General features: G+C 36.5%; 1 protein-coding gene across 10 annotated transcripts in view; it reads right to left on the reverse strand.

Moving 5' to 3' along the window:
* DDHD1 (DDHD domain containing 1) overlaps positions 1-21,628 on the reverse strand; it is a 79,874-nt gene that overhangs the window by 48,844 nt on the left and 9,402 nt on the right. For 7 of the 10 annotated variants that reach the window (XM_036307377.1, XM_036307403.1, XM_036307443.1 and 4 more), the window contains exons 2-3: positions 7,477-7,650; positions 6,856-6,876 (exon numbers count right to left, since the gene is read on the reverse strand). In XM_036307377.1, coding sequence (XP_036163270.1) covers positions 6,856-6,876; positions 7,477-7,650 — 195 coding nt within the window. The remainder of the gene's footprint in view (positions 1-6,855; positions 6,877-7,476; positions 7,651-21,628) is intronic. The other 3 variants (XM_036307385.1, XM_036307420.1, XM_036307440.1) reach the window with 1 other exon arrangement.

Consider the following 21,628-nt stretch of genomic DNA (forward strand, 5'->3'; position numbering starts at 1 on the left):
TCAGAATATCATGATTATAAAATCATTTCATTGTCACAGGGGGTGGAAAATGACAACTGAAACAATTTTCATCACTGAAAATGATTCTTCATTCATGAGCCTTCTGGTCAATTACTGAGGAGTAGAGGTACTACTTGTACAAAACATTTAGAAAAAAAAAATCAATAGGAAAAAGCTAACATATCCAAGTAGATCAAAATGGCATAGAATTTACACTTTATTAACCAAAGAAACAAAACCTAAAATTCCTAAATCTACTAGTAAAACTAACACGAACCAATTCCATATTTACTAAAAGAGAACTATTGGGAAACATATGAACCATAATGACCACTTGAAAATTATGCAAAATCTTTCAAAAAGCTTGTCAAGATACAAAAATGAAAGGCTTTCCTTTCTAAAGGAATAGTATAAATTAGGAATTAACAAAAGGGCAAACACCCCAATGTATTCAAAACAGAGAAGCATATTTATTTAAAACATTTTTATAAAATTAAATAGACAGGGTTCTTTTTTTCAAATTTAAATCTTATTTCACTTGAAAGTCATTTGCTCTATTTGTTACCAACATCCTGTTAGCTTAGAGAGCTTAATTTTTTCAACTCAAATATTCATAAAAGTAGACACAAAAGGCTTTATTATCAATCCAAACAGAAATCATTATTAAAAGAAATTCAAGTGCCAGAAAGCATTTTTTTTCTTTTTGCTAAAATAAACATTTAGTTATAAATTCTTATGCTGTGTTAGCAAAAGTATATATAAACTCAAGATACAATTGGAAATGCTAACTTTTTAGATGCTAGCATTTAATAAAAATTTTCTTTTAAAGTCCTGCACAAAAAAAATACTTAAAGTATAAAATACAGCATTTCTAAGAAATTTCTTTACTATAATTCACCTCTTACAACTCAGTAACTTTTCCCTTTATAAAAGCTGGCAACCTGGATAAACTCAACTTCAGGGGAAGAAGGTCTGTACATCTCAAACCTGCCAAAGGTAATGAGAAGACTTCTGGCAATCTTCTTGGACCTCAGAGAAATTAAGTTAGATAAATTTATAAAAATTAATAACTAAGAACTAGATGATGGGAATTCTCTAAACCTACCCCTCTCCTCTCCTGCCCATCTTTTTGACTTTTGAAATTCTATATTGACATTTGTGATATCCCTATCCAGCAACAGTGATAGAAATGAGTACAACTTTACATGCCAAATATTAAACATTGTAAATCCTTACAGATCCACCAACAGCTGTACTGTCATAGCACTCCAAATTAGTTTGAACAGTAAAAAGTCCACTTTTAAACTTTCAACCCATCGGCGACATTATATTGATAGTGTGACTCTTGTAGACAGCATATAGTTGGGTCCTGCATACCTAACAAATCTGTCAATCTCTGCCTTTTAATTGGATTGTTAGCTCACTTATATGTATTTACTATAGTTATTGATATGGGTAAATTAAGATCTATCATTTCCCATTTATTTTTTCTTTGTTCCATCTGTATTTTGTTCTTCCTTTCCTGTTTTTTTCTTTTTTTTGTGGGGGGTTTAATTAAATGCTTTTTACTATTTTATTTTAATCCCTCTACTGTCCTCCTCCTCCTCCTCCTCCCTTTCTTCTTCTTCTTCTTTTTTGTTAATTCTCATCGGAGAATATTTTTCAATTGATTTTTAGAGAGAGTTGAAGGAAGGGTGAGAAAGAGAGAGGGAAACATCAGTGTGAGAGAGACACGTCAATTGGCTGCCCGATCAGGGCTAGGGATCGAGCCTGCAACTGAGGTATGTAGCCTTGACTGGAACTGAACCTGGGACCCTTCAGTCCGTAGGCTGATGCTCTATCCACGGAGTCAAACTGGCTAGGGCTTTTTTTAAAAAAAATTTTAAGCCTTTTTATTATGGAATAATTTTAGAAATAGAAAAGTTGCAAAAATAGTACAGCTTCCCCTAACGTTAGTGTAGCTATAGAACAAATGTGAAAACCAAGAAATTAACATTAGTACTATACTATCAACTAAAATAGAGACTTCATTCAGATGTCTCCAGTTTCTTTACTAATGTCCTTGTCTGCTTTAGGGCCCAATCCAGGCACCATGGTGTTGTCATGTTTTCTTAGTCTTCTCTAACCTGTGGCAAATTCATTAATTTTTTGTTCTTTCATGACTTTGACATTTTAAAAATATTTCAGTTTCAAGGTATCATTGACAAATAAAAATATCTAAAGTATACATTGTGGTGAAGATATACATTGTGAAAGGATTCCCTCCATCTAGTTAATTATGACCTTTACATTTTTGAAGAGGTATTTTGCAGAATATCTCTCAATTTGAGTTTATTTTTTCACAAATAGATTGAGGTTATGCATTTTTTGGCCACAGTGAGGTACAGGACTAACTCTTTTAGTTCGACTGGCTATATTTTACTGATTCCTGCTTTATATAGATGAATTATAAAACGAATAAGATACTAATCTAGTACTAGGTTGCAGTATTTACAAAATTACTTATTTGAAGGCCTGATTTTATTTGTATGATTCATCCCCAGTGAAATTTAGACTTTCATTTGTTTGGCTTCTAGATTAATGTCTCCTAGCCTAGGAAGTGGTATGATAAGAATAGATTTTAACTAAAAAAAAAAGAAAAAGAAATTTAGATGAAAGTATCTAAATCACAAATTTTTGTGTACTAAAAGAGTTATGCACAATCTATTTCAGCAATGTATTTAATTCAATGCTTACTTTGAAATTAGTAGGAAAATTAATAGGGAGAAAATACTAAACATATCCAATATACTTGTGGCAATAGTTACCCTAACCAAAATACAGACAAAGTCAGAAAGAAAAAGTACTATTTTAGTTTAATGTCTTTTAAGGCAAGAATTCTGTTTAGTTTCTTAGCAATTCCCCATAGAACTTAATAAGAGTTGCTAAATACTATATTTTAAAATGCTTTCAATTATTAAATGGGATTTTTTTTCCCCAGAAAGCCTCACCTGATTAACTCCACTGCACTGTAATCAACAACTCTCTTTATTCCAAATCTCTTTTCAGAGTGTATAATAGTCACTATCTACTGTGTTATCTTGTACTTACTTGTTGTAACTGTTTTCATCTGTAAGCTTTTCCTTCCCAAAAGGCTTAATACCCTTGAGATTCTAGAAACCCTATTTCTTTCAGAAAAGTGCTTAGCATACAGTATTATGTGCACACGAAAGCATTCAAACTCTCCTGAAAATATGAAGAGTCAGGCTTTATCACATATACATGAGAAAATTTAGGTGGAAAAGGTATTTCCCCCTCAAATTAATGAAATATGAAATTTCAGAAGCCTGGTGGTAAGAAGCAAAAGAAAAGTTTGTAATATTTTTTTTATCTTTGTAGTTGTGGTAAATTTGAGTTATTTTTCCAACAAAAATATCTTTTTGGACAGCAAATACTTTTTCCTTAAGACCAATGATAATTTTCAAATGTACGACCAAATTTTCCATAATCTTCAAAGTCAAATGTCACATCTTAATACATAAATGTTTTACATAAAATTGAATAACCAATAAAATGGTTGGAAATATAAAACAGCATAAATACTGAATTGAATTTATAATCTTTGTTAATAATAAAATATGCTGATATTTTGCTGATATGCCATAGTATATTTTAAAAAAGGAAGTTTTCTTCTAATGAACTTCAAAGAATCATCACTTTGAAAGATTACAATGCAAAAGTGTTTTAACAGTTTAACAATTTCCTGTTATTACTAACTAGAATTTTACCACTCAGTGTACTTGGTATATCCTAAAAGCTAGCAAAATATCCTATATAATAAAAGTCTAATATGCTAAGTGTCAAGCCATCCATTCAACCAATCAAAGCGTAATATGCTAATGATATGCTAAGGTGTCTCAACTGCTCACTATGACGTTCACTGACCACCAGGGGGCAGACACTCCAACTGGTAGGTTAGCTTGCTGCTGGGGTCTGGCCAATCAGGACTGAGCAAAATGGGCCAGACATGCCCTGGAGCCCTCCTACAGTCCCTCCCTAGGCCTGATCGTGCACCAGTGGGGTCCCTTGACCTGGCCTGTGCCCTCTCGCAATCTGGGACCCCTTGCAGGATGTTGGAGAACTGGTTTTGGCCTGATCCCGCAGGCCAGGCCGAGGGACCCCACTGGTGCACGAATTCGTGCACTGGGTGTGTGTGTGTGGGGGGGGGGGGAGTGTCCCTCAGCCCAGCCTGCCCCCTCTCACATACTGGGAGCCCTCAGGCGTTGACCCCCATCACCCTCCAATCACAGGATCGGCCCCTTGCCCAGGCCTGACGCCTCTGGCCTAGGCGTCCGGCCCGGGCAGCAGGGACCCACAGCTGCAGCGGCCCCGCGATCGTGGGCTTCGCTTTAGGCCCAGGCAAGGGGCCCCTAGCTCCTGGGACTGCCAGCTTCGACCGTGCCCAGCTCCCATCGCTGGCTCCACCCCTACTTCCTGCTATCACTGGCCAGGGCGGCAAAGGCACCTGATTCTCCGATCATGGCTTGGGGGCAGGGCAAAGGCGGCCCCAGGGCCGACTTTGCCCTGCCCCCCTGCTCTTAGCTCCACCCTGGGTTTCCAATCACTGTCAGTGGCAGGGGGCTTCTTCCTGCTTTCCCTTTCGCCTCCCTGCATTGTGCCTACATATGCAAATTAGCCGCCATCTTGTTGGCAGTTAACTGCCAATCTTAGTTGGCAGTTAATTTGCATATAGCCCTGATTAGCCAATGAAAAGGGTATCATCGCATGCCAATTACCATTTTTCTCTTTTATTAGTGTAGATCCTACACTGGTACTCTAGAATCAGCATATACACGCAAAGGCATAATGAAAATCTACTCACACAAATAAACTATGTTCTTTATCAGACATATTAAATGATTGGCTCATAATTAAGAAACTTTAATCGGTTGCCTCCTGCATGCACACCTACTGGGTTCCACAATCTGGATATGTGCCCTGACTAGGAATCAAGCTGGTGACCCTTTGGTGCAGGGAACCATGCTTAATCAACTAGGCCACACTGGAAAGGACTACATTTAACATTTTAATAGGGAGTAGAAATATAGAGGACACATGAAATTCTATTTTTTACTGTAATAGAAACAAGATTCCAAGTACATGAGATCTAGAGATAAAACAGAGCTGACGAACTTCCACAGGATGAATTAGCAAGTGGAATAGAAATGTTTTGAAAACAGACTGAGAAAGGGAAACAATCTACTTATATTTTTATTATTCATACCATACTTTTTCTCCTCTAAGCTCTTAGGATTTGGGGGTTTATTTTTCATACAGACAGTCCTCGGGTTACGTCGTTTCGTGGTTACGTTGCCATCTCCCATTTATTTATAAAAAAAAAGTTCAGTCATTTTGACGTATATACATATGTGTTTTATGTTTTTTATTATTTATTTACCACAAGTAAAGGTCAGGAATTGTTATCTTTCTTTTAAATTTTTTTTTACTGTCTCACTTCAATACTGCTCTGTATGTGCTCCATGTGAGTGACGTAGGTGCTTATGTAGGTGGGTTCTGACTTACGGGAAAATCGCGTTACATCGCGCCGTAGGAACAGATCTCCCATGTAACTCGAGGACCTACTGTACATTAATAGTAAAGAATTTGGGTGGATAAACTGGGTTCATTAAGGTGAATTGCCATTTTTGAGGCAAGACTTAAGGAGAATTAATAGAAAGGGAAAAGTATAATTTCAGCCTTCTCCGATAGCAATGAAATGATATAAAATAAAGGTCAGTTCTTCAAATACTATAAAGTAGGCTTTTGTGTTTATTTTGGTAGTGGTGATGAGAGGTTACAAAATATTTCAGGCACTAATAAAAGATCACAGATATGTGAAATTTACTATTTGTGCTATAACTGGGAAAGTATTATCTCTACAGCAATCTGCAGGAATGTACAGAGAGCTTGCTCTGTAGACACTGAACTGCTCTTTATACACTGATATGTAAAAACCTTGTTCTTGGCCTTGGCCCACATGGCTCAGTTGGTTGGAGCCATTGTCCTGTAAACCAAAAGGTGGTGGGTTTGATTGCTGGTCAGGGCACATCCCTGGGTTGCAAGTTCGATCTTCAGCTGGGGCACCTAAGGGAAGCAGCCAATCGATGTTTCTCTCTCAATCGATGTCTCTCTCTCTCTTTCCCTTCCCCTCTCTCTCAAATCAATAAAAAAATTAAAAACGTTGACCTTGGATTTTACACTGAAATGAGTACATGTTTGACTCTGCAGATTAGGAAAATGGTATTTAAAATTTTTCGAGTATGTTATCTAGCACATAATAGACAACTATTATTAAATACATTTGTTAGATTTAATTGCCAATTTATTCAGAAGCCACAACTTTCCTCAATTATGTAAACTTTTAATCAACTAGATACAAAAGAGATTTTAATTTGGTATAAGCTAAATTATAGTTTCCATGCCTGTGTGTGTGTGTGTGTGTGTGTGTGTGTGTGTGTGTGTGTGTTTAGGGAGAGATAAGAGTAAAGAGTAGGACAGAGAAAAGACTTGGGATGTTTATTACTTATAAGAAAAAAAAAAGCCAATTTAAAGCTTATTGTTTTGCCATTAATTATGTTACATAAACAATTATTTCCAATGACATTCATTTCTTCCAAACTGCATTCTGTGAATTACTTGATCAATATTCTGCTTTGGAGATATTTAAGAGGGGAAGGAAAAGAATCACTTAATTTACCAGATTTAACAGGGCTTGCCAAGAAACCTCCCAAATAAAGGCAAGCATGGATGAAGAAACGCTTAAAAAAGAGAGAGAGGAATCTACAAATTCTAATCCACCTATACTGTTATACTCACCAGAATAGTTGATCCCACTGCCTGCAGTAAATGGAACAATAGAAGTATTTTTAAATGTGTCACATATTTTGAATTTTACTCAAGATTAGACATAACAAAACATAGTAATCTTGGCTATTATATAATTATTTTAAACTACTGCACACATATTCAAATGCTGAATAAGGAAATGTAAGGAGTAGATTGTTTAAAATTAAAAGTGGGTTATCAATATGGAGACATCTAAGAGATACAAAAAAGAAATATTAACAAAACTGCTCTTTTGATATAATGATAAGGGATCTTTTTATAAGTTCAATTTTCTTTAATAACTACAAACTACTGAAAAGAATGAATTTAGAAAAAAAGAATGAATTTAGAGAGCACATTATGATGACTTGTCATTTATAGTAAATCATGTTATGCCATTGAACATACACACTAAGTAAAATAGAAATTGAGATAGTTCAGAAATTCATAGACATTTTAAATTTTAAGATAATTATAAATGTTTAAAATAATGAGAAGCTTTATAAACTTGAATACTCTTAAATTACTATGTCAAAATTAGAAACAACTCTAAACTTTTATCAACAACTTACTTGGTTTATATAATGTGTTAAATGTATTAATTGGTCTTACCATCTTTTCCATCTATGGATTTTGACACATCCATTTCAAAACTTTCTTGTATCTGCTGACCTCTAAAACAGCTGAGATGTTCTTGCTCAATTAAATTACTTTCTTCTTCTTCTAGAGGCTGCCAAGTACCATCAATAAACCACTGTCCACGCATTACTGGTATTTTATCAGCCTCTAAAAAGAGAAATCACAGAATTATACATTATAGGATCCTCTAACTTCCCATAAAATTCCTAACAGAATTACAATTTTATGTTTTGCTACTGCTAAAACAGACTTTCATGATTAAAGTTTTAAATTTCAGATTTCAAGCCACAAAATATAATTTTTCAGCATATAATTTTACTTTCATTAAATATTAAAAATAAAAGTTACTTTGGTATTGGAAAGGTAGGTGAGCAGTTATCTATATAACTGAGGTCCTGAGTAACCAAATTAGGAAACTAAGGGGTTTAAGAAATTCATGTAAGACTGCGGAGAGTTCCAATGTGTTAGAAAATATTGCTATAAAATTCCCAGAAGTAGTCCGGCTGGTGTGGCTCAGTGGTTAAGTGTTGACCTATGAACCAGGAAGTCATGGTTTGATTCCTGAACAGGGCACCAGTATTTCAGGTTTAGTCTCCAGGATGGGGCATGCAGGAGGCAGCTGATCAAAGATTCTCTCTCATCATTGATGTTTCTATCTCTCACTCCCTCTCTTTTCCTCTCCGAAAATTTATTAAAACAAAACAAAAACTCCCAGAAGTAGTTTAATAATAACGTGTGTGCACTTTCTAGAGCTACTGTGTAGGTTATAGGCTCCCAGAATTACTGAATAACTGAAACCTTTAATTATAGTAAGCTCCTCAATTTTTAAAAATAATTGAGGAAAACTTTTTTGAATAACTAAATAATTCTTTGATTAAAACACTGTTCCTGTAAGCCCAAGACTTTCAGTTGCTATTTCTTTAAATAAACAAATGTCAGCTAAGCTATGCTGAATCTTTTAAAAATTTAAAAATAAAGCAAAAATAAAATGGAAATAACAAAGCCCTAAAAATAAAAAACAAAATGAAACAAATGAACTTAATTAAGTTGCGAGTAAATGGTTTAATCACATCTATAAAATTATTTCAAATAAATTATTTGAAACAGTAATTTGTACATATAAGGATATTTGTCATGGATAAAAAATGCAAACATACCTTAAAATTTTACAATACCTACACTTTATAACTGTTAATAATTTTATAATATTGGTATTGTTAATTTAAAACTATAGGTTAAGATAACTAAATTAACTTTGTTAATATCATAGAAATCAAGATTCTTTTGCACAAGAAAAAAGATACAATATAAAAGTTAAAGAAATAAAAACTCTATAATTTTAAATTTCAATTAGAAATGTCACCATGAACTAATGATGAATTTTCTCTCTTAAAAATATCCTAAGCTTTGCCCACTTGATAAGGCCTAGAAACAAAGACCAATCCAGGATAAGTGAGGGCTCCCAACATAAAGATTGTGATCTCTAAATATCACTTCCCACTAAAAGAAACCAAGAGTCCTTGAAGAAATGGCTAATTTCAGGTTTAGGATGGGAAATGAACTAGATGGTCCTGAAACATTTTATTGTAGCAAACTTGTACTGTGATGTAGTCAAAATCCATCATGTGTTTCTATTTCTTCTTGCATTGTGCAATACGGTTGACCCTCAACATGGGTTTGAACTGTGAGGGCCCACTAACACACATAATTTTAAAAATATACATGTTTTATTGATTTTTAGAGAGCGAGCAAGGGAATGCGATAAATGGAAACACTGATGGGAGAGAAATGTCATCAATCGGCTGCTTCCTGCACACCCCGCACTAGGGATGGAGCCCCAGGCCTGTGCCCTGACCGGGAATTGAACCACTGCCCTCTTAGTTACCAGGTTGACGCTCAATCACTGAGAAACACCAGCAGGGCATAATTTTTAAAAACTTGTTCTTGAAAAAAAATGGTGGCAGAATAAGTGGATGCTGCACTGACATGCTCCCAGGAACAAACTGGTATTACAACTAAAATACAGAAAAACTTCCTGAATAATCAACGGAAAATTCGCAGGAAAGAACCCCAACACAGGAGGACCAAAAGTGAAGACCATTAGAGACTAAAGAAACAGAAAATCGGGAAAAACACAAAAAACAAAACAAACAAACCAACTTTTTCTTTAGCTTTTTATTGTAAGAACACAAATATATAATATACATGAAATAGAAAATATGTGTTAATCAACTGTTTATGCTATCAGTAAGGATTCTGATCAACAGTAGGCAATTACTGTTAAACTTTGGAGGAGTCAAATGTTATAGTACATGGATTTTTTTACTGTGTGGGGGTCAGCATTCCTAACCCCTGGATTGTTTAGGGATTAATTGTATTCTACTATAGCAATTCTGCTATGTTGAGGTGTTTGCTGTATTATTTGGTATATAAGGTACTCAAAAATATTACAACTTCATTGACAATTATGGCTTTTAACGTTGAAAAGTATACTCTGGCCTGGCTGATGTGGCTTAGTTGGTTGGAGTGTCCTTCCTTAAACCGAAAGGTCATGGGTTTGATTCCCAGTCAGGGCACAGGTTTCAGGTTTGATTCAGTCAGGGCATGTATAGGAGGCAACCAGTTGATGTTCCATTCTAATATCGATGCCTCTCTCTCTCTCTCTTTCTCTCTTTCTCTCTCTCTTTCTCTCTCTCTCTCTCTCTCTCTCTCTCTCTCTCTCTCTCTCTTAAATCAATAAACATATCCTTGGGTAATGATTTTTTAAAAAGTATACTATGTTGTGTCTAATAATTTTTTGCCTAGTTTCTACTTTGACTGGAGATTGCAACCTCTGCTTTCAGACTATTTCAGTTTGCCTGCGAATATTTTTTTTTGCACATCCCTTTTTTATCCTTTTATTTATTTATTTATTTATTTAAAATATATTTTATTGATTTTTTACAGAGAGGAAGGGAGAGAGAGAGTTAGAAACATCGATGAGAGAGAAACATCGATCAGCTGCCTCCTGCACATCTCCTACTGGGGATGTGCCCGCAACCCAGGTACATGCCCTTGACCGGAATCGAACCTGGGACCTTTCAGTCCGCAGGCCGACGCTCTATCCACTGAGCCAAACCGGTTTCAGCGTATCCTTTTAAATCACTGTGCTTTAGATGTGTCTCCTGTATACAGCATAGGACTGGGTTTTGCTTTATGAAGCTATTTGATAATTTTTTCTTTTAATAGGTGAGTTAAGCTTATTGATGATTGATATGTTTAAACTCTATAATTACCATTTTTATTATTCATATTTATCCTTTTTCTTTCTCTAGTTGCTATTTTTTGCCTTTTTTGTTTTAGTGGTTGCCTTTGCATGTGTATGAGTACATGTTATGTATTTTAGAGTTTCCTAAATCTCTCTTCTGCTTACTTAACTTTTTATCATCTGGCCCCTTTAAGTGGTATCCCCTAATTCCCACTCATTACTTATGCAATAGGGAATGATTTTATTTTATTTTTCCCTTTACTTATTTTTATTCTTTCTACTTTGTTGGAACATATAACAATTATATCCATGTTTCCACCACTGTTTTAGTCTTGGATCTATAATGAAATATATTAAATTCTCATTAAATATTTCCTAAATTCTTTCATGTTCAAAACTGATACTTGAAGGACAGGCTGGCTAGCTTGAACTTTGTTTCCTTGTTTTTTTTAAAAATGCTATTGTATGTAGCCTTCCTTTGCATATTGTTTTTCAGAGGTATGATACACATTCTACTTTTTAAAAATTGGCAATAGTCTTTTTCCCCATTGGAGACCCAGAAAAAAATTTGTCTTTAAACTTTAATAGTTTCACTAGTCTTTAAAATCTAATAATTTATCACTCAGAGTTCACTGTTCTGGATCAATCCGTTCAGGGTAGGCCCTTTTAATCTGTAGATTTCCATTTTTCTCTAATTTCTGAAAAGTTTCCCAATTATGGTTTAAAAATTTGTTCTGTTCCATTGATTTATTTTTCTTCTTCAGGAGCTCTGTAAGTATTTTGGGTCTTCCTTTGCCTTTACTGCATTTCACCCCCTTTCTCTCTGACACTTTTTGCTTCTCTCTATATCTCACGTTCATTCTTTTGGTTGTTTTTCTTCCTTTCACCAATGCCCCTTACATTAATATCTCTATTAGTATGTCCACAAGTTTGAGGACATTTTATTTGGTTGGAGTGTTATAATATAGTTTTTCTTTGTTTTGTGTTTGCTTTTGAGGGAAGAATTTTTATCAGTGAAAATGCATTAACTCACATTTTCTGTATTCCTCTTAAAGTAGCTTTCTATGATGTTTATTTCTATTCCTGAGCATTTTATGGATAGAGTTCAAGCGAGTCAGCTTCTGCAGGTTAGTAAGAGCAGAAGCTTTAATGAATGATGTCGTGGTGGTAGTGGGTGGGTGGGGATACAATTTGTGTGTCTTGTTTCTCTTTCGTTTCCCTAAGACCCTAATTTTCTCCTTCCTTCTTTCCTCTCACTGCCACGGCTCCAAGGGACACCTTACTTTCTTGATCTTCTCCCCCAGGAGGAATGTTTTCCTAATGTTGCTACTTCTGGTCCCTCTGACTTTCACACACCTTCCTCCAGCTGCTGCTATGAATCACTAAGTCCCAAGTCTGTGTTCATATTTTGCCAGTTGTGCGGGGGAAGTTTTCTTTCTGAGGGCAATTCTGTTTGAACTTCATTTTAATCTCTGATATCCTCTCCTGTTTTTCACAGTCAATAAAGCCTTTCCTTGCCCCCCTCTCCAGACAGAAGAATACAAACTTGCTACTCCACCTGTATCCCCTATCAGAGCGAATGATATGACTAATATTCAGCCAGTCACCCAAGAAAGTAATCTGGGAGTCATCCAAGATGCCAGCTCTTCAAATGGACACCAAGTACTGTTTATTGTATCTCCTAAATCACCCTCATCCCTTACTCATCAGGCCTACAGTCAATGCCTAAGTTCACACTCTTATCATTTCTACCTGTTTTATTTCAGAAACTTTCCATTTAAACTTATATCCTTAGCTTCAACTCTCACCACCACCAAATACCTGCTCACAGCATATGTATGTAAAAGTGCATGCACACACATAGACTCCCCTTAGTTTCTTCTCTTTAGACACATGCTCATCTTTTCTAGAGTTGTCAGAGAACCTTTCTAAAATACAACAAATCATGTTATCCTAATACTTAAATTATTTTATGGCTCCTCATTACACTCCAGATAAACTCTGATTTATAAGCTCTTTATGATTTTTTCCTTGGAATACCACTGATGCTACTTTAGATATTTTTTCATCTAACTAATATCTGAATGTCTACCATGCACCAGGCACTAGAGCAGGCTCTGGGGACATGTAAGATGATGCTGATGGCTCCTGTGCTTTCCATGTCGAGGACAGTTCTCTGAGTTGTACTTCTGTATCCTGCATGTACTGCTCCTTCTAGCTGGGATGCTCTTCCCCATTTTCTTCACTTAGCCAACTTTTATACTTATCTTCAGGAAGCCTTTCATCATAGTGGTCAATTCTCTGTGATTCCAATGAATTAATTATGCACATATCTACCAGTGTGTGTATTTGTGTGTGTGTGTGTGTGTTCTTTTTGTATTCTGTTTTGCCTTCTTCACTTCGGTGGATCCTTGGATATAGGTACAATGTTTTCAGAAGATAAGTACCTATCATAAAGTATGATTTCAATAAAGAGATGTTGAATGTTGCTGAACGAGATACATCTCATTGTGCTCCCAATGGTTTGGTAGTCTGAGCACTTTCATTAGTGCTCCAAATTGGGCCTTCCTCAGGTTGAGTGGTGCTTGCCACCTATCTGTTTAAGTTGGTTTATGCTGCAGGGTGTGTCACACTCTATTTTCTGATTCAGAGGAAAGAATTTGACTATTTTCCAAGAATAAAAAAATGGGATTTTGAGGTGGTGAACATTTTGTTAAAGGATGACAATAAAGAAAATAACAGAAAATAACATAAATCATAAGCATACAGCTCAATGGCTTTTTACAAGTTAACTATACCCAGATCAAGAAAGAGAACATTATCAACTCCTCAGAAGACCTCTTCTCACATCTCCCTTCAACCCTCACCAAAGGTAAGCATAATCCTAACTTTAGCACCACCTATTAGTTTTACTTATTAATAATTTATATAATAGAACCATGTAGAATTTGCTGTTTAATTTGGCTTCTTTGGCTTAGCATTATGTTTGTAAGAGTCATTTACACAGATGGGATTAATTTTATGGTTAAGGTACTTGCCAGAGGTGAGCATCACATAGCTGTGAGCTATGTTCCTGATCTAGCTACTTCTACCATTAAAACAATTGTAATTAACAGAGACATCAGCCAGCAAATCCCTAATTATATGCTTAATTAGATATTCAATCATCAAGTCAATAACGGGCCTCCATAGCGACCAAGTTCTAATGCTGGAAAACCACCCTAACTGGGCCTATCAGTCATATAAATGAAGAACTCTCTATTTTGGATTGGAGAAGATTATCCTGCCTCTACAATAGAGATACCTTTTCATCCTGGCTCAGGCTCAGAATACCCCATGCTAGGCTGCCCTCATGCCTATATATAGTTTTTACCTCAATTGAGCTCTGACATCCCACATTAAGCCATCATCCCTTGTGGGCGCCCTCCTTGCCCAACTAGGCCTCCAATATCCCATGCTAGGCTGCTTCTCATATAGATACCTCTTTACTCAACCCCATGCTAGACTGACATTATTGTATGGAAAAAGGAAAAGAGAGGAAGGCTAATGTAGTGGTTCTCAACCCAGAATGATTTTGTCTTCCAGGGGACATTTGGCAATGTTCAAAGGCATTTTTGACTGTCACAACTTGGGTGGTGGTGGTGGTGGTGGTGGTGGTGGTAGTGCTACTGGCATTTGGCCACAGATGTTGGTAAACACCCTACAATGCCCAGAACAGCTCCCCCACTCCACGCCATCCTGCCCAGCAACAATACATTATCCAACCCAAATGTCAACAGCGCCGAGGCTGAGAAACTCCGGATTAGAAACACCTTTAAACGGAAAACATGGGTTCTTTTTGCAGAGTGATTCTAGAAACACAGATATCTTGCAGAAATGCCTGAAGGTGTGGTGCAAAGACATATACTTTGGCATTGTTGTAACAGAAAACAAAAGAACAGTCCTAGGCAGTGGGGCTTAGTGGACAAAGCATCGGGCTGAGGACTGACGGGTCCTGGGTTTGATTCTGGTCAAGGTATATACTCTAGAGCAGCGGTTCTCAACCTGTGGGTCGAGACCCCTTTGGGGGTCAAACAGCCCTTTCACAGGGTCGCCTAAGATCATTGGAAAACACATATATAATAACATATTTACATATTGTTTTTGTGATTAATCACTATGCTTTAATTATGTTCAATTTGTAACAGTGAAATTGGGGGTCACCACAACATGAGGAACTGTATTAAAAGGCTGCGGCAGTAGGAAGGTTGAGAACCACTGCTCTAGAGCAATTCTGGAACATTTGGACAAGAAGATGCATATAAAAATTTTTATTACAGAAATGTTTATAATAGCAAAAAAACCCGCAAACAACCTAAGTGTCCAAAGAGGAAAACAAACTGTGGCACACCCAAATGGCCTCATTTGAACTTAATCATTTCTTTAAAGGCCCCATCTCCAAATACAGTCACATGGCAAGTTAGTGGTAGTAAGGCCTTTAATACATGACTTAGTTGAAGACACAATTCAGCCCACAGCAGTCCTCAAAAGTTTTTATTACATAACTAGAGGCCTGGTGCACGAATTTGTGCATAGGTGGGGTCTCTAGGCCTGGCTGGCGATCAGGGCCAATTGGGCCTTCTCACCCAGTCCCCATCAGAGCCTGCTGGCCAGGGGGAGAAACAGGGGGAAGGACCACGGGAAGTTGGCTGTGGGAGCGCACTGACCAACAGGGGGCAGCTCCTGCGTTGAGCATCTGCCCCCTTGCAGTCAGTGCACATCATAGTGACTGGTCGACCAGTCGTTCTGGGCATTCGGGCATAATGGTCACTTAGGCTTTTATATATATAGATCCTTGCAGTCATTCACATTATATTTTCATCCTTTTCTCAAACTGTAATTCACAGAAGGCAGATTTTACATGTTGTTAGCAATTTCTACATTTCAAAATGGAAAATGGGCTTAAATCAGAAGCATTTTGGTCCTTACCCTTTGGAGTTTAATATTTTGGTGGTTCTAGGCAGTGCAGAACTTTACATGCTTAGGGAAAAAGTTCTCTTTAAGTACCTGGCTAGTCAAAAAATGCTGCATATATGGGAGAGAAACCTGTGCCAAAAATGGAGTATATAATCTTAACACAGATTTTTGAATTTTTTAATGTTAATTTTAGCTTAGTGGAGATATTCAATGCAATTCTGACTATGAACATTCTATCAGATTATTGAAGTAAAAAATGAATTAACATAGTTGGAACTTTTAGAATCAGCAGTTTGTCATTCAAACCTGTCTATCTTATCTTCTCATTTATACTCTCCATATTTTCCAGTTTTAATCTGTGGTCTTCAAGCTTATCAGAATCACTTGAATGAAATTAAAAGATGGATTTTTAAAATTCCTTGCTATACACAATAAATCAGTCTCTGAAGATAGGGTTCAGAAATGAAATTCTCCAGGTTATTATTGTAAAGCAAATGCTCAGAAGTGACTATTCAGTTTAAATTAGTAATCTCCAAAAATATTTTGAGTACATTCTCACACATATACATGTAAATTATGCATATGGATTACTGTTCTAAAATGTTTTATACAGTATAAAACATACAAAAATAAAAATTTGGAAGAATGAAACAAAAAGTAAATATAAAGTTAAACATTTTTCATTGTGACGCCTTCAATAGAGTGTTTGCATACTCCATTTTAGAGACCATTGGCTTAAATTATGAGGATGTTTGCATCTTTAATTTTAGCACTATTTCCTTCTGAGCTCCAGACACATATATGAAAACACCCACTAGATCAGTGGTTCTCAACCTTCCTAATGCCGCAGCCCTTTAATACAGTTCCTCATGTTGTGGTGACCCCCAATTTCATTGTTACAAATTGAACATAATTAAAGCATAGTGATTAATCACAAAAGCAATATGTAAATATGTTATTATATATGTGTTTTCCGATGATCTTAGGCAACCCCTGTGAAAGGGTCGTTCGCCCCCCAAAGGGGTCGCGACCCACAGGTTGAGAACCACTGCACTAGATGCTTCTGTAGCTGGATATGTAATAGGCACCCTAAATGCAATATGTCAAAATAAACTATAATTTAGCTTTCCTCACCTTCCCTAAGGTGAACCTGGGTAGGAAACCTCCATAACCCAAGTTAAAAACATTATAGAGATAACCTGGATTACCCTTCCACTTACTCATACTGCACTGATAGTGTACATATTCTACTTCCTTAACATCTACCTCCACCTCTCCAGTAACCATTCAGAGTACTGCCCTAAACCTTCACTGTTTCTCACTTGCAAGCCTGCAAAAACTGCTTAACTAGTCTCCCTGATGATATCACTTTTCCAGCTTCCCAATTATGTTCCACACTGTTGCCAAAAAATCTCAATATGTAATCTGACCAAGTAATTTCCTCATTTTATACTTTCCAATGTCTCACTTTCATAGAATAAAATTAAATTTTCAGTATGAAAATTTAAGGCCTGTTTGATCTAGACTCTACCTATCCAGTTCCTTCCTCTACCCTTTTCTACCATATTCCCAATGCTCCTGCTTAACAGAATCTCTGGAGTCCGCTGAATGCATGAGTCGTCCTTTATGACTCTAAGCTTTTAAACATACAGTTCTCTCTGCCAATAATACCCTTCTTTAATACCCATATCAAGCATAAATTTCTCCGGAAAGCTTTTTGTAAACTTAAGGTAGTTCACTTCCTTATTTCTTAGTATAGATGAATATTTATGGAATAAAGTTATAGAAAAACAAACATCTTTTGTAAAAGAGAGGAACAGGGTAGTAAAAGGAGAAAAAGATTTGTGTAGTTAAAATTCAGAATGTCAGTGCCCTGGCTGGCTGGGTAGCTCAATTAGTTAGAGCATCATTCCAATATGCCAAGATTTTGATCTCGTCAAGTCACATATACTAGTAAGCAGCAACTGATGAAGGCAAAATAAACGGAACAACAAATCAATGTCTCTCTTCCCCTTTCCCCCTCTCTAAAAATCTATAATAATAAAAGTGTAATACGCTAATTAGACAGGATGACCTTCCAGACGAAGCTGGGTCCCAGGTGCTGGAGGGAAGGCGGTGCCGGCAGCCGAGGGGAAGGAAGGCCTACTCTTACACAAATTTCATGCATTGGGCCTCTAGTCAATAATAAAAAATAAACATGTAGTTCAGTTGTTTATAGCTGTAAACAGGGCTAATTATAAAAAATAAATTCAGCCGAAACCGGTTTGGCTCAGTGGATAGAGCGTCGGCCTGCGGACTGAAAGGTCCCAGGTTCGATGCTGGTCAAGGGCATGTACTTGGGTTGCGGGCACATCCCCAGTAGAAGATGTGCAGGAGGCAGCTGATCGATGTTTCTCTCTCATCGATGTTTCTAACTATCTCTCTCCCTTCCTCTCTGTAAAAAATCAATAAAATATATTTAAAAAAATAAATAAATAAATAAATTCAGATTGTCAGCAAGCATAAAAGCAAAAACTTGAACATATGCAAAAAGAAGCTGAGGAAAACATTTATTACTAAGACTAAAGTCACAAGAAACTTATTTGAGGAATATACTTAGAAAATCATCAACTAGATGGAATAAGCAGTAAAAGCAGGCAGTTCTTACATAGGTTACAAAATAATTCAGGATATTAGGTATTGTTGGCATATAACCTTCACACCTGCTCAGGTGGTATAAGTTGTGAGCTCATACATGGATATAGGAGAAAGGAAACTGGCTAAGGATTCAGAAGGCATAGGCTCTAATTCCAGTTCTATCCCTTAGCCTCTCTGAGCCTAGTTTATCATCTGTAACATGAGGATATTCTATCTCACTTCAGGGTTATAATAGGAATTAGTAAAATAATGTATGTGAAAGCACTTTGTAAACTGTAAGATCTTACTCTAAATTATGGTATTATTCTAATTTACATAATATCTTTTAAAGTTTCTAAAACCACATGCAATGGTGAAATCTGGCTATATGAAAACTAGCCTTCTAGAATTCTCATCCATTCGGCTTAACTAAACTCCCTTTCCCCCTAATATCTCTTCCAAAATGAAAATTTCACACTTTAACAACAGGCGAAGCAGGCTCAGAAAATCAAAAACTAAATAAAAGCTAAAACCTGCAGGGGAGCTCACTATAGACACACTGTGACTGGCAGGTTAATGCACATTTACTTCCTGGTGGTATCAGTAAAAGGTGGGTCCTTTGATGTGAAAACAGGGATCCTTAAAGAGTCTGTGTTTTACAATGAGCCGTAAGAAACAAGAGAAAAAGAAAGATAGAGACTAGGAAACATGAGACATTAAAAGCAGCAATTGGTTTGGTACACCATGGGTATTATGCCAACAAAAAGAGGCAGCAGCAAAGAGTTTTGAGGTACAAGTTTAACAACTGCTTCTATCCTACAGCCCATTAAAGCAGCAATAGACTTTAATACAAGAAATAAACCACAGACAATGGGGACATTTTTAAATGATAAAGGCATTGTTTCATCAAAAGGCTATAACAATAATCCTAAATGTGTAAGCACCTAATAACAGAACTTCAAAATACATAAAATAAAATCTAATAGAACTAAAAGAGTAAATAAATACATCCACAATTATAGTTGGGGGATTTCATTCTTCTCAATAACTACTAGAGTGATTTTACAGAAAATCAGTAGAGATATAGAAGTTTTAAATTGGAAGGACAGAGCAGAAATAGGTGGGTAAAAGAACAGAGGCGAAGCAGCTTTGAGACATTTAGACTGGCAGAATTAATGACAATGTTATTAATGTAAGGTCTATAAACCCGTGCAATCAGAATTACTTGGGATACCTATTAAAGAGGAAGATTCTCAGGCTTTGGGTTCAGATCTCTTGAATGTAATATCCTGAGATGATCTGAGAATCTACCTTTTTAACAATATTGCACTTGACTGTTAGGCTCAATGAAATCTGCAAACTACTGGTCCATAGGATGCTATTCCACAGGCAAGGGACCCCAGAAGAGATAATTCAGAGGTTGAAGAGTTTTCCACTGTCCTCATCTCACCTGGAAAGGTCTTCATTTTGTTCAACCTCAGCATCTACAAGAGTAATCAAGGTCCTCGAATTGTGAAACTTTGTGATTCCCAGAACTCTCAGGGGGTGAGATTAAGCAGGGTTAAGATTTACATGCACGCGCACGCACACGCGCGCGCACACAAAAAGAAAGAAAGCAAGACAGGTAGGGGAGGTGGGGAGAATATGTATGTGCTATATGTATGCGTTATGTGTATACATGTCTCAAATTTAAGGTGAAGTAATGTTGGTACAGCCATAGATTCCCACTCTTTTTTACAAATAAATTTCTAGAAGCTAGGCTTCTAGGTTAAGAGCCAATATACCAGCCTTGCTTAAATAAAATAGCTAACACTTATTGAACCAGGTACCATACTAAGTGCTCTACATATCTGTATTTCAATATTCATAATAACCCCATGAAACAGAAATTATTATCCCCATTTACAAAGGAGAACTGGGCCACAAAGAGATGATAATTTACCCAAAGTCACAAGGATTCAAACTAAGGGATTTGACAACAAAGATCTGTTCTCTGAGCCCATGTGGCTTTTATTGCCAATTCTGACTAAGGAATCACTTGCTGTTTCAGGTCCTTAAGGGTAGATTGATTTTTGAAGCTTGTTATTGCACCAGGTGCCAGAACCGAACTGTCATCCTACCATAGTGCTGGTTCAACTGCAGGTCAATTAAGAAAAGTTCTCATGCTGAGGTCTCTACTGTAAGGGGAATTATGGGCCACTTCTGTCTTGCCAACATGGCAGAAAGCAAAGAACACTACTGGCTCTGCCTCCACTGAAAACTGAGTAGTCTTTTCAGAAAGCTGTAAAGTTCTCTATTGTATCAAAAGTCCTGGTAGCTGATTAGAGATGCTCTAAATGAACTTTTGGGATGAAGTCAGTACCTCCCCAGTGATAGGATTTACATATCAAAAAAAGTAGATGCTCAAGAATTTAGAATGCTTTTTATAGGGACAATATTGTCTTTTCTCACAGGCAGATTTGTAAGAGAATCATTGGTGCACTCCTCTGTGTCCAAGCCAGGAAGAATCAAGACAAGACAGTACAGCTCTTTCTGGGGCCTGAAAGACTAGGCAAATCAGTCAGTTCTCACAAGAGCAGGCAACATTAGAAGGTTCTAGGACTATGCCTAATTGACAATTACCTGGAGTCAAGGCCAAGAAAATGCTAAGTCAGTAAAGAGACAAATCCAAATACGAGACTTGAAAGCCAAGAAAGTAAAGTGGGTTATAAATTTGAACAGACAGAAGAGGCAGGCAAATGGAGAAGTAATAATAGCTGTTACATAGAGCTTACTATTTATCATGGGATGTTTCAAGATCTTTAGATATTTTAACTAATGCAATACAACAATCTTAAGAGGTAGGTACTATTATTCATATTTTACAAAAGAAGAAACTGTGGCACAAAGAATTTAAATTGCCCAGTTAGCAGATAGTACATGCAGGGCTGGAATTTGGGCCCAGATAGTCTGCCTTCATTTACATTCATAAACGCTATACAATGCTGCCTCTCTAGTATAATAAAAATTGAAATGGAGATGGCAGAGATGAAATTAATGAGCTGAAGTAGGGTAAGAATTTATTTGAAAACAAATGTGTATCAGGTTCATCCTTTATGTGTTACCTATCGTACATTTTGATGGGTTCTACATAGAAGACAGAATCCTGTCGGGCAATCAGAATTCTAAACAATCCAATCTAGTATTCCAGTATTAGAAACATTCATTATATGTGTTACACCCTTCTCCACCAAAAAAAAAAAAAAAAAGTGTAATAATGCAGTTTACATAACAGGCTAAATAGTAAACAGGTTAAAAACAAACTGC

This window comes from Myotis myotis, unplaced genomic scaffold (genome assembly GCF_014108235.1).
Source record: "Myotis myotis isolate mMyoMyo1 unplaced genomic scaffold, mMyoMyo1.p scaffold_m19_p_1, whole genome shotgun sequence".
NCBI classification, from domain to species: Eukaryota; Metazoa; Chordata; class Mammalia; order Chiroptera; family Vespertilionidae; genus Myotis; species Myotis myotis.